Source organism: Mandrillus leucophaeus, unplaced genomic scaffold (genome assembly GCF_000951045.1).
Source record: "Mandrillus leucophaeus isolate KB7577 unplaced genomic scaffold, Mleu.le_1.0 Scaffold83, whole genome shotgun sequence".
NCBI lineage: Eukaryota > Metazoa > Chordata > Mammalia > Primates > Cercopithecidae > Mandrillus > Mandrillus leucophaeus.
The window spans coordinates 2,387,010-2,405,394 of record NW_012109030.1 but is presented as its reverse complement, the minus strand read 5'-3'; the positions used below and the strand labels follow the sequence as shown (position 1 = coordinate 2,405,394).

Genomic DNA, 18,385 nt, shown 5'->3' with positions numbered 1-18,385 from the left:
TTCACCACATTGGCTAGGCTGGTCTCAAACTCTTGACCTCACGTGATCTGCCTGCCTTGGCCTCCCAAAGTGCTGGTATTACAGGCATGAGCCACAGTGCCCAGCCCAATCAGTTGACTTTGAGTGAAGCAGATCACTCTCCACAGTGAGGGAGGGCCTCATCTCATCAGTTGAGATGAGGCCTCCTGGAAGCCCAGTGTACCTGCCAGCCTACCTTGCAATTTTGGACTTGCCAGCCTTCCCAATTGTGTGAGCCAATTCCTTAAAATCAATCTCTCTCCCCAAATACATATATATATATATATATATCTCCTATTGGCTCTGTTTCTTTAGAGAATCCTAATACACTCATTATAACAACAGTGGGTACTATTATAATTGCCATTTCACAGTGGAAGAAACTAGACCAGAAAGGTTAAGGAACTTGGCCAGGGCCACAGAGTCAGTGGGTGGCAGAGCTGGCATTCCACACCACCGTGTCCCCCAGATTCCCTGCTCTCACCCACACTCTCCACTGCTTCTCAGTGCATTGACCTGGGTGTGCTTGAGCGCCCCCTGGGAGGGCTAATGGGGACAGGCAGAATATACAAGGGGGTGTATATTCATCTCTCTTACAAATGCAAATAGAGGTAAGTAATTTGCCCAAAGTGGGACTCACAGTTTTATAAGCAGCAGAACCCAGGTTTTCAGGAAACAAAACACAAGCTCTTTCCATTCTCTTGTCCACTTTCTCTGTGTTTTTCTTTATCCATTTTCTTCCTCCCTTTAGAATTCTGACATTCTTCAGAGACTCTTAGTCACACATTCCTCAGCCTACTCCCTCCTGGAGGCCCAGTGTACCTCAGGTTCCCACCATGATCTTGATGCCCCCCAAATTATCAGGCTCGCAGAGAACACACACCATCAATAAAGGGCCCATCTCATTTGGTGCAGGATATGTGAACAGACAGCGTCACGATCCACTTAACAATGTCAAGTTTACTATGGCTGGTAAAATCAATGCATTTCACACAAATAGTTACAGAGTCTCTATTAATTATTTGGAAAGTAAAACTAAGACCGAACAAAAATCCCCTCCAAAAGCCCAAAAGACGTTTCTTTTCAAATATAATTCCTAGAACTCTGTTTTAACTGATTCAAGGAATTAGGTATCTTCGAAAATACACAGACATCAAAAATCTCCCAATTATCTTCATGCATGGTCTAACAGTTTTCAGTTCTGAACTGGGTTACTTGAAAACTGATATTTTCTTTTTTTGAGACAGAGTCTTGCTCTGTCACCCAGGCTGGAGTGCAGTGATGCGATCTCGGCTCACTGCGACCTCTGCCTCCCAGGTTCAAGGGATCCTCTACCTCAGCCTCCAAAGTAGCTGGGACTATGGGCACGCACCACCACACCTGGCTAATTTTTTTGTATTTTTAGTAAAGATGGGGTCTCACCATGTTGGCCAGGCTGGTCTCAAACTCCTGACCTCAAGTGATCTGCCTGCCTCACCTCCCAAAGTGCTGGGATTACAGGTGTGAGCCACCGTGCCCGGCAGAAAATTGATATTTTCAAGCTTGACTTTCAGGGCACTAGGAAGCAAAGGGAGATAAGAGCCCCCATGCTGCCAAGACCCTCAGCCCACGCACATGCTCCTGGGCTGGTATCATGAGTGGAAACCAATACAACTCTCTGGAGGGAAATCTGGAAATACGTTTTAAGTTTTAGAATTTTGTACATTTTGTAACTCAGCAATTCTTCTAAAAAGTCATCCTAAGGAAATAATCAAAGCTGTGCATGAAGATTTAGCTACAAAGATATTTTCTACAACACTGGTTAGAATAACAACTTTTTTTTCTTTTTTTCTTTTAGATGGAGTTTTGGTCTTGTTGCCCAGGCTGGAGTGCAATGGCACGATCTCGGCTCACCGCAACCTCTGCCTCCCGGGTTCAAGCGATTTTCCTGCCTCAGCCTCCCAAGTAGCTGAGACTACAGGCGTGAGCCACCATGCCCGGCTAATTTTTGTATTTTTAGTAGAGATGGGGTTTCACCATCTTGGCCAGGCTGGTCTCGAACTCCTGACCTCATGATCCACCCGCGTTGGCCTCCCGAAGTGCTGGGATTACAGGCGTGAGCCACCACGCCCGGCCAATAACATTTTTTGTAATTGCAGGGGATTGATGAACCAAAGTGAAGTATGATATATCCACAGGATGGAATACTACGGACTTACGAAAATTGATATGGCAGAATAATGATGCTATGGAAAGATGTTCATTCTGTACAACTGTATTTTTATGTATATATTATTGAGTGAGTGAGTGAGTGAGTGGTCTCACTCTGTTGCCGAGGAGGTGCAGCGGCCTGATCATAGCATCACGACTCACTGTGACTTTGAATTCCTGGGCTCAGGCAATCCTCCTGCCTCAGCCTCCCAAAGTGTTGGAATTTCAGGTGGGAGCCACTGCACCCAAACAGTACCCAGCACACAATCTCATTTCTGCTAAATATGCTTTGTAGAAGGCAACCTCTCAGACAGCCAGCCCCAAGTGACCCCTACCTCCTGGTATTCACCCGCCTGTATAGTCTCCTCTCAGTGCTGGTCTATACCAGTGTGGGTCTGTGTGACCAACAGCCTATGGAAAGAAGTGATGGTATGCTGCTTTTGAGATTAGGTTACAAAAGACTATGACCTCATTCTGGGCACTTGGCCTTTTAAATTACTATATCTGTATGTATGTATGTATGCATTATGTATTTATGTACATATGTATTTATTTATTTTTGAGACAGAGTCTTGCTCTGTAACTCAGGCTGGAGTGAAGTGGTGCAATCTTGGCTCACTGCAGCCTCCGCCTCCTGGGTTCAATTGATTCTTGTGCCTCAGCCTCCTGAGAAGCTGGGATTACAGATACCCGCTGCCACACCTGGCTCCGCAGCATTTTGTATTTTTAGTAGAGATGGGGTTTTGCCATGTTGGCCAGGCTGGTCTTAGACTCCTGGCCTCAAGTGATCCACCCGCCTCAGTCTCCCAAAGTGCTAGGATTACAGGTGTGAGCCACCACACCCGGCCTACTATATCATTTTTATTTACTCTTGGATCATTTGCTCAGGGGAAAGCAAACTGCCGTGTAGTAAGCAGCTCTATGGAGGGGCTCGCGTGGTAAGGAGGTAAGGCCTCTGGTCAACAGCCAGCAAGGAAGTGAGGCCTGCCTTCAGCTGTGTGAGTCACACTCACTAGTCCCAGCTGAACCTTGCTGGAGATGACCACAGGCTTAAGTCACAGCTTGATAGCCGCCTTGTAAGAGCCTCTTAGCCCTACCACCCAGCTCAGCAGTACCTGGATTCCTGACCCCCAGAAACTCTGAGGTACTGGAGCTCACTGTTGTTTTAAGTGGCTAACTTTTAGGGTGGTGTGTGACACAGCAGTTGATAACTAATACCTACGTGCACTGTGAAAGCCCTAGAAGGACAGAATTCAAGGTATATTAGTGGTTTTCTCTAGGTGGTAAGACTTATGGGTACTTTTTATTTTCTTTGTTTTGTACAGTTTTGGCAAATGTTTGTCCTTTTTCAGAAACCAGGAAAAAAAAAAAAAAACCACACATGACCAAGAGCAACCATATGACCTTCTGATGAATAAAAGGATGAAGATTAGGAGAGCCAGTTTTAGCTCTAATAACGTTTACAGATTCTTTACGAGTAAATTAGGTTAAATGTGCAAAACAAAAACAAATAAGAAAACAAACAAAAAATTAGTTCCCGAGAGAGGGCCTGAACGGCACGGGAAGGGTGCTGTCCCTACGAGAAACCACACAATGCAATGTGAGCAGCAGCATTCACTGACTTCAAGGAAAGGAGACTTCCATGGGCTTCTTAGAAGGAAAACCAAACAGTAACGAAGCCATCTGGTAGCCGATCGTCGGCACAGAACTCTTGCTTACCCAGCTTCTGGTCAAACCGCCACGCCGCGACATAGGCATTGTGCCTCAGGCTGCTCTGCGTGGCCAGGGGCACAGTGACATAGATGGGACCATCCACCAGCACCGGCGTTCCATTACTGCTCAGCAAGTGGACACTGACGGCTGTGACTGGGGTCAGGTCATGCCTGGTGCTGTTTCCTAGAAGGAAGAGGCATTTTCCATCATTTGCATGCAAAGTACCCACGTGGGCTGTGGAAACCTTTGTAAAAAAAATAGTCGCAGCTACCATTTACCGAGTACAGCACCACCTATGTGCCAGGGACCGCATTAAGCACTTTACATACATAATCCTCACCACAACCCAGTTAGGCAGGTAAAATCATCACTTTACACATAAAGAAACAGGCTCAGACAGAGTAGTAATGGTAGGTGGCCTAAGGACATACACTCAGTAGGGACTGAGCTGGAATCTAGGCTCAGGTTTGTTTTTTTTGTTTTGTTTTTCGAGATGAAGTCTTGTTCTTTTGCCCAGGCTGGAGTGTAATGGCACAATCTCAACTCACTGTAACCTCCACCTCCTGTTCAAGTGATCCTCCTGCCTCAGCCTCCCAAGTAGCTGGGATTACAGGCGTCTGCCACCCTGACGGATAATTTTTGTATTTTTAGTAAAGATGGGGCTTTGCCATATTGACCAGGCTGGTCTTGAACTCCTGACCTCAGGTGATCCGCCCACCTTGGCAATCACAGGCCTGTAATGGGATTACAGACTCGACCCACTGTGCCTGGCCAGGTTTGCTATTTTTCATTACTGTGTTTTGCTTTCAAAAATGATCTCAAAAGACAAGGTTTTTTCTATAACGTGAGACAAAGGTGTAGGTGGAAATCGCTGGAAGTAACTTTTACACAAAGTGAGCCCCAGGCACATGTTAATTACTTGGCAGATAACCTCAATAAAACCAAATGTTTTAGAGTAGAGGCTGCTTTTTATTAATATAGCAAATTTCTTCAAAGATTGCTTCAAAAATACTAACTTCTGCTAAAAAGTATGATACTGAGGACTGGACTTGAAATATTTATGAGTTATTTTAGTTGCCATTGTTATTTTGGTCTGTTTAAAAGGACCTCAATACACCAATTATTCTCCATTAAAGGTCTTTGGTCCAGGCCAAAGCATTAATGACTGCCTACAGATAAATGAGAGAATGCTTATGAGACCGATATATTTATGCACTCAAGCAATCCATTTTACATTTTCCTCTAGTGAAATACAATATCCCACAAAATACGTTCTGTCATAATTTTACATCTTTCTTTGAGCAGAATAACAAAAACACAGTGATAAAAAACTTAAGCTGCATTAGAATACAATCTATAGGATAATTTTTATTCAGTTACTTATATACTTACCTATCTACCAACCTGAGCTAATGTAAACCTCCAATCTGGTCTACATTTAAACATTTAAAGCAAACCTAGTGAATTTAAGAGTCTCAGCAACAAATTACAGCTAAATCCTTCATACAGCAATTTCTACACAGCTAATGCCACTCTACCTTTTATCATTCATACCCATCTCTGTTTTTTAATGAAGGCAAAGGTGTGGGAATGGAGATTTCATGGAAAGATCCAAGTTGGAATCTGAGATCCAAGTTTTGAAATCTTTTAGTCTGGTTATGTCATTTTACGGTAAAAAAACAAGCAACAAAACTCAGAATTTACCATGTTTGTGGTCCAAAGATTTTGTGTCTTGAAACATAAATGTGCCAGCGGCTCAAAGTTGATACAGAAGCAAAGCCAGGTCTACAATTTACCGCTCTAGGTTCTGTTAGACCCTCTCGAGAAGATGGAACTTACAACTACAGAAATGCTGGCCAGGCGCGGTGGCGCATGCCTGTAATCCTGGCACTTTGGCAGGCCGAGGCGGGTTGCTTGAGCCCAGGAGTTCAAGAACAGCTTGGGCAACATAGTGAAACCCCGTTTCTACAAAAAAATACAAAAAATTAGCTGGGCATGGTGGTGCATGCCTACAGTTCCAGCTACTGAGGAGGCTGAAGTGCGAGGATCACTTGAGCCTGGGAAGTGAAGGCTGCAGTGAGCTATGATCACACCACTGCAATCCAGCCTGGGTGACACAGTGAGACCCTGTCTCAAAACAAAACCAAACCACACACACAAAAAAAGAAACTACAGAGACATTAAATAGCTTACTAGACAGTATAAACACCTGAGAGAAAATGTTTTCCATCAGGGAGTGCTGTTTTCTTTCATCAAACTCTAGGCAGGATGTCCCAGTAGGCAGGTAGCAGGTAGGTAGAGGAGAAAAGCCCTAGAAATGGTGTCACCCTTCTCCTCCCTCATCACCTTTCAACTCTCCCTTCCTGCACATTCCCAGTCCAGGAAGAAGGAGTCCCAGTACCAGATCTGCCACTCACTGCCTATGTCACCTCCAAAAGTGACTTCGTTCCTCTGGGGTCTGTTTTTCTTACCTTCAGAACTAAGGAGGGTAGACTAGATGCCTTCCTGCATCTATGGAAGTAAGTATACTCAGCCTGAAACATTCAGAAGTAATAGAGCACTGCAGAAACGAGCAAATTAATGGACAGCAATGTGCATTAGGTTCATGGAATTTCATGTCCCTTTAATGTCCTCTAGCTGTCTTAAGACATTGTGGGGAATTAGATCTGCTTTCTTGAGGCCTCTTTCCTTCCTCAGGGCTCCATTAAATGCCTGCTTTTCTATGCTTTCCGAATGACTCTCCCTCTATGTACCCATGTTGTTTATTCTGCAACTTTTTTTTTTTGAGACAGAGTCTCACTCTGTCACCCAGGGTGGAGTGCGGTGGTGCAATCTTGGCTCATTGCAGCCTCCGCCTTTTCAGTTCAAGCAATTTTCCTGCTTCAGCCTCCTGAGTAGCTGGGACGATAGGCACACGCCACTATGCCTGGCTAATTTTTTTTTTTCTTTTTTTGTATTTTTAGTAGAGATGAGGTTGGTCAGGCTGGTCTTAAACTCCTGACCTCAAGTGATTCACCCACCTCGGCCTCCCAAAATGCTGGGATTACAGGCGTAAGCCATTGCGCCCGGCTGATTCTGCAACAATTCACATTTTGAAGGGCTGAACTATTTTCCATCTCTTTGTTACGAAACTCCAATTTTACACAGAATACTGAGTTCTATACAGAAAGTGGCTTTCCTTCCTGTTCCACCTGGATGTTGCCTGGCTCCCTTTAAGTCTGCATAAAGACAAGCAGGTGGCAGGCAAATGCAGCGGAATCGTGTTGCGGGGCGGAATACCACTGGCCCAGGTGAGGAGAGGAGCTGTATCACCTTGGGTCATCCACCTGGTCACTTGCCACGTGACAAGTTCTGTTCAGCTGACATTTAAGGTTCTGTTAGGCTCTGTATTCTACCAACTTTGTGGAATTGCAGGAAAAGTCTGCACTTGTCATTTTATTGACTCCTCTCTGTCTTCCTGGAGTTATTAGTGAAAGCAATTTTTGTAAAACCCCTTGGGAACACCACAGAACATTCTGTGCTTTCTCAGCAGCCGGGGGAAGAGTGCGATGCTCTCTGGTGAGAGGAGGGGGCCCCCAGCAGCTAGAAAGACAAGATGCTTCTCCACTTACAACTCTCGATCCACCCTCTAAACTAAACACCACAGCCTTCATGGTACCCCCAGAAAACAGCCTTTCGGAGCCTTTTCCAGTCTCTTCCGCAGCCTGTTTCTATCCGCCTTCACTGAACTCTGGTTATGACTCTAGTCATTTCCTGGATCTTCAGGAGATGAACTTGTGTCATCTCCCAAAGACACATCTGGTCCAGGCGTGCTCTCTTTAGGCTGTGAGCTCTTAGACGCCTTTAGTAAAACAGGAGGTAAATGACTGTGGGCAAAAGACAAGCTGTGGGCAAACTGACCCCGGGGGCTGGCATGGAGCTGGTGAGTTACTGAGGTGCCTGTGCTCAAGGGAGCCCAGGTTCCAAGTCCCCGAGGGTGCCTGTGAATTCACTATGGGTGGATGCCTTCGCTGCTAGGTCTCTGAGAAAGCCTAGTCATTTCTAGGTCAAGTCATTCATTCTTTCCATGGAAGAGAAGTTTCATGTCACCTTGCAAAGCCCTCTCTCTTCCCTCTGAAATCACAGAATGATTTTAAAATAAAACAAACTCCTCTAAAATCAATAGTTCTGTCTTTGTGTTCTTTTTCCTCCATTTTCTCAGACTGCCTAATTTATTCAAGAGCTACTGGAAGTGGGACACAGAAAAAAATTAATGAGTCCCGAGCACGGAGGCTGTCCCTCCAAGTTAGCGTTTTGTGGATCCTGTACCATTTTGTCCAGGAGGCTGGTAGCTGGTTATGATATTTTAAACCTTTGTTTTTTTTTGTTTGTTTGTTTTTGAGACAGAGTCTAGATCTGTTGCCCAGGCTGGAGTGCAGTGGCACGATCTCAGCTCACTGCAACCTCCACCTCCCAGGTTCAAGCGATTCTCCTGCCTCAGCTTCCCGAGTAGCTGGGACTACAGGCACCTGCCACCACGCCCAGCTAATTTTTGTATTTTTAGCAGACGCAGCATTTCATCATGTTGGCCAGGCTGGTCTCAAACTCCTGACCTCAAATGATCCATCCACCTCGGCCTCCCAAAGTGCTGGGATTACAGGCATGAGCCACCGCACCTAGCCTTAAACCACTTCTTCATGCTCCCCAAAACAAGACTTTTCTCCCAGACTGGCACATTTCAAGTAATAGTCAACATTTTTTTCCTAATAATGTTTACTTAATATGACAGCTATGCCATCTTTCTGATGACAAAGTACCGACATATTTGCTGACATGTTAATCACATCCTCATCAGCACACAAAAATTAAAGGAGAAACATTCTGGAAAACAGAGGGAAGAAAAATGAGTAACAAATCACCAGGTTGCCTTTATGTCTAACCAGAAACTTATTAACATGCTATAAAATGGATCAAATATTTCAGGTTTAAAAGCTTTTTCAGAATAATCAGTTTATGTAAAGTACTGGAAAATTAAGTGAAATTCAATCCAAGTATCCCTGGGAAATGCAGTAAGTTACTCACCTAGCAGAATGGAACTCAGAACAGCCTTTGATTTAAAATTTTAATGCTGTGATTAGTCGAAAGTGTGGTGGAAAGGAAAGCAGGGTAGACAAGAAAATAATTCAGGACTCCAGAATCCTGACACCTCTTCCACCAGGAGGACTGGGGACCACTCCAGTGCAAAGGGGTCCAGAGAATGGTGCAGTTGGACATAATCAGAGGTGGAAGGTACCTGTCAAGCGTCTTTCTCCGATAAAGAATTATCACCTATTTTCTGGTGGACGGCTTTTAGTTTCTCTGATCTTTTAGCTGTGGCATACCAGAAGAGTGATACTGACCCAGCTGACTTAAGAGACCTGCCAGGGGAGGGTGGATTCCAAAGCAAATTCAAAGCCTGGCCACTCTATGCCCAGTTGAGGGCAGAGAGAGCAAGTGCAGAGAAAGAAGCGACGTGGGAAAGAGCTGGGTGGGCATAGATGGCAGAGGGAGGAGGCTCCCATCCTAAGTGGCCCCCATGCTGGTGGGGCACGGAGCCAAGGTATGCCTGTCTCTGAGTTGGACCAAGCGCCACCTCTTCCCCTCCTGGCTGTAGCATGGGTGCGTGGGGTGGTGTGTCTCTACCAGCCCCACCCACCCACAGGCTACCCTCTCAAATGGGGGCTCGTGGCATGAGGCAGAGGGCAGCTGGGCCAAAACCCTTAACTCTGATTTTACACTTAAAAAAAAAAATTGCAATTTCAATGACAAGAATTTCTCTGAATTGAATATACTTAGTCCACCAAAGGAGAGCTCAGAGAAGGTGCTTAAGGCAATTGGTAACAGCAGAAAAGCTCGAGGAGACCAACGCACTAACATGTAATTCTCCAGGGCTTGTACCGATGGAACACAGTTTCAATGCACTTGAACTTGTACCAAGAATTCCCCTTCCGCAACTTCAGTGCCTTTCTCCCACGTAGTGCTGCAACTTCCAATCATACCTAAAATCCACATGTAAAGACGGAAACACAGAAACTCCCACTGAAAAGAGAAAAGACTCCAATTACCTGTTCCATTTCCGTCTAATCCTCGCAAATAAGGAAAACTGTCCACCTCCGAAGGGGAGCTGGCGGCCGTGAGAAACGCGGTCAGGTCACTGTAGCTGGTGTTCTCCGGCAACCTCAGAGCCCTTCTCTGGAAATGAACGCGAGGCTGTGGCCGGGCACCTGCAGAGATTAACCTCTGAGTTACCTCCCCCAGGAGCAGTTTCTGTTTTTAGAAAATGCAAAACCAGGAAGTGCCTCTCCAAGGTTTCAGCACGCCTCCCCCACCCGGCTCCCTCTCACAAGGACTCCCTTCCCCCATTCATGCAGGACGCAGAGATGTGACAACATGCTATTATGGGGAGAGAAATAATAGCCCATTGTCACATTTGTTTTGACACAGGATGTTATTTAGGTTTTTAACAAAAAGCTTTTTCCAAGTTCTATGTGCAAGCAGTCTTGTCACTGCCCGGCATTTGCCTGTGGATCTGGGTAGCATTTTGGGAAAGTCCATGTAAATGAAACAAGTAGATGACAATTAATCTCTTTACACAAACAATGTAAGAGATACTCTTTGATACTGCTGCAAACCCATCTTTAATCTCCCTGGAAAAATCTGGTTTAACGTCATGAACCAAACTGAAGGAGGGCAAGGGAATTCACTGTGCAACCTTGAAAAGAATTGCACACAATACCCCAGCGGCAATTAATCTTCTCTTTCTGTGGGAGCTGCCATTCGTCATCATCCAGTCTATTCTGGAGGCGTGCTTCCTACTTGTGATGGATTATGTCACAGAATTTATGATGAGACTTTTGAAATGATGCAAAATGATGCTTCTTCACCAAACTCAACTCCTTTGTGTAGGAGGACGGGTTGGGCCGACAGACCCTAGACAGTTGTGTTGTGCCATCATCTGCAGCTTAACTTTGCTCCAAATTTTCTTTTTGAGACGGAGTTTTGCTCTTGTTGCCCAGGCTGCAGTGCAGTGGTGTGACTTCAACTCACTGCAACCTCTGCCTCCCGTTCAAGCGATTCCCCTGCCTCAGCCCCCCAAGTAGCTGGGATACAGGCGCCCACCACCACACCCAGCTAATTTTTATATTTTTAGTAGAGGTGGGGTTTCACCATGTTGGCCAGGCTGGTCTCGAACTCCTGACCTCATGTGATCCACCCACCTCAGCTTCCCAAAGTGCTGGGATTACAGGCGTGAGCCACCGTGCCCAGCCCACATGTTGTTTTGATCATAAAACCTGAACTTTTTTTAACCTAATGCTGCGGTAATATTTGCAAGATGTAAAGGTGCTAGGTAATTTTGTGCAAACCTGCCAAAGCATTGTTAACAGAAATGCTGTAGATTCAACCCCAGGCTTGAGGCAGACCACATTCCACCTGTGCTCCACTGGAGGTTCCTTTTCCTGGCCCCCTGCTATCCTGCTTCAACAGCCCTGCCCAGAGCCGGCGGGCTTTATCACCACTCCAGGGTTCCTTTTAACTCTGGATCAAAGAACTTGGAAGGAGTAAATAAGCCTATCTTAGACGTGTTCTAGAATAAGGGAGTTTTAGAGCTCCAAGAATCCACTAGTCCAAGCCTCTCTTAAAGGTGAGGCCACTGAAGCCCAAAGGAATTCCACAGATTTACGTCTGGGGCAGCCTCTCTTGGCTACATACTGCCTAACTGGCAGGGAGTCACAATGCTCCCTCTTCCTTCTAAAAACTACCAGCTAGACTTCTCCAGGGGCTGGTTCTCCACTCTGTGAAATCCAGGCCCAGGTGTAAAGCCCAGCGAGCAGGTGCCCAAAATCATGGGCGTCCTATCTAACTCCTGTCATCTCTGCTGAAACTAAACAGACACAGACATTGGTCCAGCTCCAGACCATCAATTCCCTTTCTTTATCCCTAAAACAAACCCACAGCGACACACCAGCCTCTGGGGATCTGGGTATTTCAACATTATTCTATTCTTCTTAGTCTGGTCTTACTTTCCCTCAATGTTACAGAATACTCATGTCTTACTCCTGCCACCTCCTTGGTCTGCGGAGAGTTCAAACTCCTCAGGCACCCCACAAGTGCTGTGTGTCCTGCCAGGGGCAGTCTGTTTCTGGTCCATTCTCCCCCTTGCCCACACACGGCACACAGCTTGCTTTTCTTCTCCCTTTCCACGCTGCCCTCCGGGATGGAAGGTCAAAGCCGGCATTCTTTCTCAACTCCTCATTCCGGATGTTATAACAACATTCATTGCTTCGGTATTTTTTTCAGTGATCAGGAAATACACGTTCTCTACTGGTTTTCAGGCTAAACAATGCTGCTGATAGCATTCAGTGAACAAGCCCCTATGTAGAGGCCTGGGTCTCCCACGGTGGAAAAGTAAAGCACACTGCTAATAGGAAGAGAAGAAGAAGGGTGAGTCTACATGCAACGGAGCAAAGAGAGGGTCCTGGCAGAGGCAGAAGCTGGGCTGGTGCCCCCAGAACAGGGAAGGAGAAGTGCACCCCTCCAGGCCTTAGGAGGAGCCCCTGTGAGATGGGCTGGCAGAGACCTGTGTGACGGTAATGGGGCACAGAAACCTCCTCCGACTGGACTGAGGGTTGCTGAAAGACAAGGGGAGCCTGGGAATGGGCCCAGGATACATATCCTAGCCAGGACTTACGCGGACTGGCCCGGGACCCAGAGAACCAGAAACCCAGGCTGCTCTCCCCAGCTCTCAGGGCCCTGGTGTCTCATCCTGATCCTCTCCTTTTCGTGCCTTCTCGAGCAAATCAAGTGTTACATGCATTTGGGTGGGAAACACATCTCTCTCCCTTCCCTGCCTCTGCTCCGCCTCTCTCCCCACTTGTGCAGGAGAATTTGGTCCCTGGCCAGACATTCAGGGTCTATCTGCTGGGGCTGGGGGCTGGGGTAGGTAGCAGGCTATGCTGGGGCAGATCCTCACGGAAAGGATACGGCTGCTGCAGCCCGGGACTGGCACGACATGGGTGCCATCCACGAGGGGCCAAACATCCCACCACAAAGCACAGGCAACACCTATGGTGACGAAAATGACGGAAGTAGTACGTGAGGAATTTAAGAGTGCAAGCTATGCTAAGCCACGGCACAAATAAAATCGAAAGAGGGTATGCATGGGGTTGGGGGAGCAGTTACATGCTTAAGCCTGCCTTCATGTACTAAAGCTGCTAAATAGTTCTGTACTTCAGAAAGGAATATGATTGGGTGGGGGTGGCAGGGCAGGCAGTGGATAAGCCTGTAGGGCTCCATCCCCATCCCCAAAATACTCAACTCTGGTTTCCCAAAAATACAGGGGTCCCTGCTTCCTCCCGCTGCATTTCTTTCTTTTTTCTTTTCTTTTTTTTTGAGATGGAGTCTCACTCTGTTGCCCAGGCGGGAGTGCAGTGGCACAATCTCAACTCACTGCAACCTCTGCCTCCTGGGTTCAAACAATTCTCCTGCCTCAGCCTCCTGAGTAGCTGGGATTACAGGTGCTCACCCCCACACCTGGCTAATTTTTGTATTTTTAGTAGAGACAGGGTTTCATCATGTTGACCAGGCTGGTCTCGAACTCCTGACCTCAGGTGATCTGCCCGCCTCAGCCTTCCAAATCTCTGGATTTCAAAATCTGTTTTCCCTCTTCGCTTCTGCCCCTAACCACCTCCAAGGTCAATCCAAGCCTCTAATTTAACTTTTGCTTATTCATTGCAAGACTTGGCTCAACCAACTGTTTTTGCCTTTGTCAGCAATCTCTTTCTCTATAGGCTTTTCCTCCTCAACCAACAAAAATACTCCAGTCTAGAACAACAACAAGCAAACATCACTTTAACTCTGTTATCCCCATAAGCGAATGCCTTCTGTCCTTCCATCAAGCTCCAGTGGTGTGGCTTCTACCCGCAATGCATGCTGCCCTTGGAGACGTCGACTGTATGATCTGCAAACCCCATGACCACAGCTCAGCCTCCATCCTCGTCGACCTCTTCACAATGGCTGACACTGTTTGCCACTCCTGCCCACAATCCCCTTCTTCCTTGGGATTCATGGTGCTGCACTCTGGTTCTCTCCAGTGTCTGCCTGCTGTTTCCTTTCTCATCCTACCTCTGGATGAAACAGCTCCCAGAAGGCTACCACCCATCGCCTCTGCCATTTCTGTGCTTTGCTCACTCCCTGTGGGTTCCCTTTCACTGCTACTGCCTTGGCTGGTACCACCCTCTCTAGCCTTGAATTCTTTTCTAAGCTCCATGCCTGGATTTTCCTCTGCCTTCTAGACACTTCTACCCAGATGCCCATCTGACACTTTAAAATTATCGTCTACTTTCTCTCTCACCTAATAATATTCCAGTCTCCCCATTACCCAGTTTTGAGTCTAGGTCACCAACATCATTCTCCCTATCTATCATCCTGCACATTCACTCAAGTGCCAAGACTGGCCAGTCTTCCCTTACCAACATTTCCTCTCTCTTTTTGCATTCAACAGCATATGTTACCTTACCGCCTCTCACCTCAACTATTGCGAAAGCCTCCTATCCAGGCCATCTGCTTCGGCCTAACTCCCTTTTCATCTACTGACACTGTGACTGTTCAAAGATACTAATCTAATCATGTCCTTTCCCTGCCCAGAAACCAACGGATCTCTCCCACTTACCAAATTAACAATGACAAAAACAACGACAAACATGAATAGACCAATATAGACCCAGACTACAACTACACCTCTTCTCTAAGTGAGAGGCATAGATCAGTGCTTTAGAATTTACAAAGTGCATAAATAAAAATATGTTATTTAATATTTACAACAACCCTGTGAAGAAGGAACCCTCTGCTCTCTTTATGGATAATGAACTACAGCTCAAAGAAGTAAATGACTTGCCCAAAGTCATTCTGCTTCTAAGAGGTAGAAAGGAATTATTTTAATTCTAACTCTGTATCCCTTCCTAGCACACCATACCTACCTCAAAATAGATGCTCTACTGACTGCCAACCAGTTCTCATCCTCTGGCCAAACAGGACTGCATGACTAAGCCTGATTCTTTCTTTCCTTTTTTTTTGTTTGAGACAAGGTCTTGCTCTGTCACCCAGACTGGAGTACAATGATGCCATCACAGTTCACTGGAGACTTGACTTCCTGGGCTCAAGTGATCTTCCTACCTCAGCCTACCGGGTAGCTGGGACTACAGGCACACGCCACCACACCTGGCTAATTTTTATATTTTTTTGTAGAGATGAGGTTTTGTCATGTTGCCCAGTCTGGTCTCAAACTCCTGGGCTCAACTCATCTGCCTGCCACAGCCTTCCAAAGTGCTGGGATTACAGGTGTGAACTACCACAACTTGCCTCTCTGTGTATATACATTCATGCATCTTCATGTCTGAAACTTCTTCCCCTCATCCTATAGCTCATCCAAAATGCATGTCAAAAACCACCTCTTCTATGCAGCCTTTGTTAATCCCACCCTAAGCTCTACTTGAATCTCTCTTGTAGCACTGCTCTTACTATGTCCTGCATTATAATTCTTTGTATATTTGTTCACCTGCCTAATGAAGAGCATCATGAGAACATGGGTGGTGGAATCACTTAGCTCTAGGTTTAAATCTTTCCTCTACCACCTTCTAGTTAAGTGATTTGGGCTTCAGGTTCTTTATCTTTAAAATGGGTATGAATCATGCCTGTCTCATAATATGGCTGTTGTGATGTTGGTTCAGAACACACATGGCTGGTGTCTAACAGTGTCTCCTGGATAAGCACTGCTTTCCCATCTCCTCTTCCCATTATAGACTGAAGTTCCTTAAACCAGGTGTTCTGTGAAATGCATGGCACTATGTTCTGCATACAGTTGGTGCTCAATGATACTTATGTGAAGATGAGTTACACCTGGCAACTCACTATGTTCCAGTAATGCTCTGTCTCCATTCCAAGTAGATCAGGGGTCCTCCATCTCAGCACCATTCACATTTTGGGCGAGGTAGTTCTTCGTTCGGGGGGTGTCCCATGCATTGCAGCATGTTTAATTGCATCCCTGACTTCTACCCACTAGATGTCTGTAGCAGCCCCCAAAATATCTCCAGACCTCACAAAATGTCTCAGCAGTGGGGGTGGGGGTGGTGGTGGGGAATCACTCCCAATTCTGAACCACTGCACTATATATCCTGAGCACCTTCACAAAATCCAAACAACTGGCGCTGAGAATCTCCCTGCAACGGGTCTACGACTGCAAAGAGGAGCGGCGAAAGTCTTTGTATTCATGGAACTCAAGAGAGGAGAAGGCATTTCTCTCTTTGTCTCTTTCTGTGTCTTACACTGTTCCTCTATCTGAATCTCTGTTCCTCTCCCAACCTATCATAAGAATAAAGAAGTTTAAAAACAATGCTAATACTAAGTTTTTGGAGGGCGGGATGAAGATTTCTGAGTCAATCTCAGAAGATGAAGTTTAAAGAAAACCAAGGGTTGCCATCTGAGAGGAAAGAAAACTGAAGCCGGAGGGTTGCAGAGGTTTTCTGTTTTCTGCCCTGGAGCTCTTTTCTAAGATGCCATTTAGCCTCCTTAAATGGATCCGTGAAAACTTGAGCCAGTAATCTTGGGGATAATGGTACTTCTCTTCTTCCCTGAATCAGAGTCAAGGAAATCTCTTCTGAGAGCTTTCATCACCTCTTGATGAGTTTATCACATCATCCTTCTTTTCTTACATGTTTAACTCCTTAAAACATCAATAACATTCATTACCCTAAAAAAGAAAAGGGTCGAGAAGGCAGTCATGGAAATGGCTTGATTATCATAGTGTTTTAAGTGCTAGAATAAGAGGGTAATGATGAAACTACAAGATAAACTTCAAGAGAGAGAGTGGCCAGCTGCCCAGGAGAAAAGAAGTTTCCGGGCTGGTATTTGTGAACTGTGTCTTGAAGCTTGAGAGGCAGAGGAGAAGTGACAGCATCTACAAAGGGGCATAGATAGAGAAAGTCTAGCATGTCTGGGGAAGTGAAGGAACGCTCTGTGAGTTACGTGGGTGCCAGGGGCAGATGGAGAGACTTAGGAAGGACTTGATAAGTCCCGATCAAGAGTTTGAGGCCAGGTGTGGTGGTTCATCCTTGTAATCCCAGTGCTTTAGGAGGCTGAGGCAGGAGGAATGCTTGAGGCCAGGAGTTTCAGAATAGCCTGGGCAACATAGTCAGACCCCATCTCTACAAAAAATTTCAAAAATTAGCTGGGTGTGGTGGCACGCGCCTGAAGTCCAAGCTACTCTGGAGGCACAGGCAAGAGAATCATTTGAGCCTGGGAGTTTGAGGCTACAGTAAGTTATGATTATACTACTGCACTCCAGGCCGTGCAACAGAGTAAGATCCTGTCAATGAATCAATCAATCAATGAGTTTGGACTTGCATGGGCCTGCAGGGGAGAGTGAATGGGAGTTACTGGTATGGAAGTGAAAGATTCCGATTTGTTTTTGCCCAATTCTGACAGCAGGTGGAGTATGGCCATGGGTGCAGAGAGTCTGATGTCAGAGTGATTAGGCAGGAGGTTGCTATGAAATTATTTAAGTGAGAAATGCTCCAGATAAAGACAGCAGCTCTGGGGGTCCTCACAGAAAAGGCAGCTGGAGTGGAAAGCGATTTTTGAAATAAGAGACAGGCAGGGCAGGAAGAACCCATGAAAGAGATTGAGAAGCAATGAATGGAGAGACGGCCAGAGAAAGGATGAAGACATCCAGGAAGGTGGGACCGGATAGGGTGGTGAAGCCGCAGGGAAGTCAGGAAGGAGAAGTGGCCACTAGGTCATGTAACTCTAGCTCTGCTGAACTCAGCAACAGGGATTTCTAAAGATCATGTGAGGCAGCGTAAAAGGGAGTTTAAAGACATGTGCATGGTGAGGGGAGGTATCTCCAAGGTTCGGGAGAAGATTGTGACTTGAAGGAGAAATAGGACTTAAGAAGGGTTTTGATTTGAATAGCAAAGCCTTCAGTGGTTTTGAGAGCTGAGAAAGAACTAGAAGAGATGAAAGACTCAGCAAAAATGCGGCGAGGTGTGAGAGGAGGCGATAAGGAATGGGCTCCAATGAGAATGTGAAGGGGTTCACAGTGGGGCAGAGAAACAGCAGGAGGACACCACCATGTCCTCTTAAGAAAGGGGGCAGGAGGCATCAGAGAAATGCAGATCAAAACCACAATGAGATACCATCTCACACCAGTAAGAATGGCGATCATTAAAAAGTCAGGAAACAATAGGTGCTGGAGAGGCTGTGGAGAAATAGGAACACTTTTACACTGTTGGTGGGACTGTAAACTAGTTCAACCACTGTGGAAGACAGTGTGGCGATTCTCAAGGATCTCGAACTAGAAATACCATTTGACCCAGCGATCCCATTACTGGGGATATACCCAAAGGATTATAAATCATGCTGCTATAAGACACATGCACACGTATGTTTATTG

The 18,385-nt window shown here is 46.1% G+C and overlaps 1 protein-coding gene across 1 annotated transcript in view; it reads right to left on the bottom strand.

Moving 5' to 3' along the window:
• Positions 1-18,385, bottom strand: part of FAM171A1 (family with sequence similarity 171, member A1) — a 73,923-nt gene that overhangs the window by 39,744 nt on the left and 15,794 nt on the right. Inside the window, exons 3-4 of the mRNA XM_011968111.1 lie at positions 10,005-10,163; positions 3,928-4,104 (exon numbers count right to left, since the gene is read on the bottom strand). Of these exons, the coding sequence (XP_011823501.1) occupies positions 3,928-4,104; positions 10,005-10,163 (336 nt within the window). The remainder of the gene's footprint in view (positions 1-3,927; positions 4,105-10,004; positions 10,164-18,385) is intronic.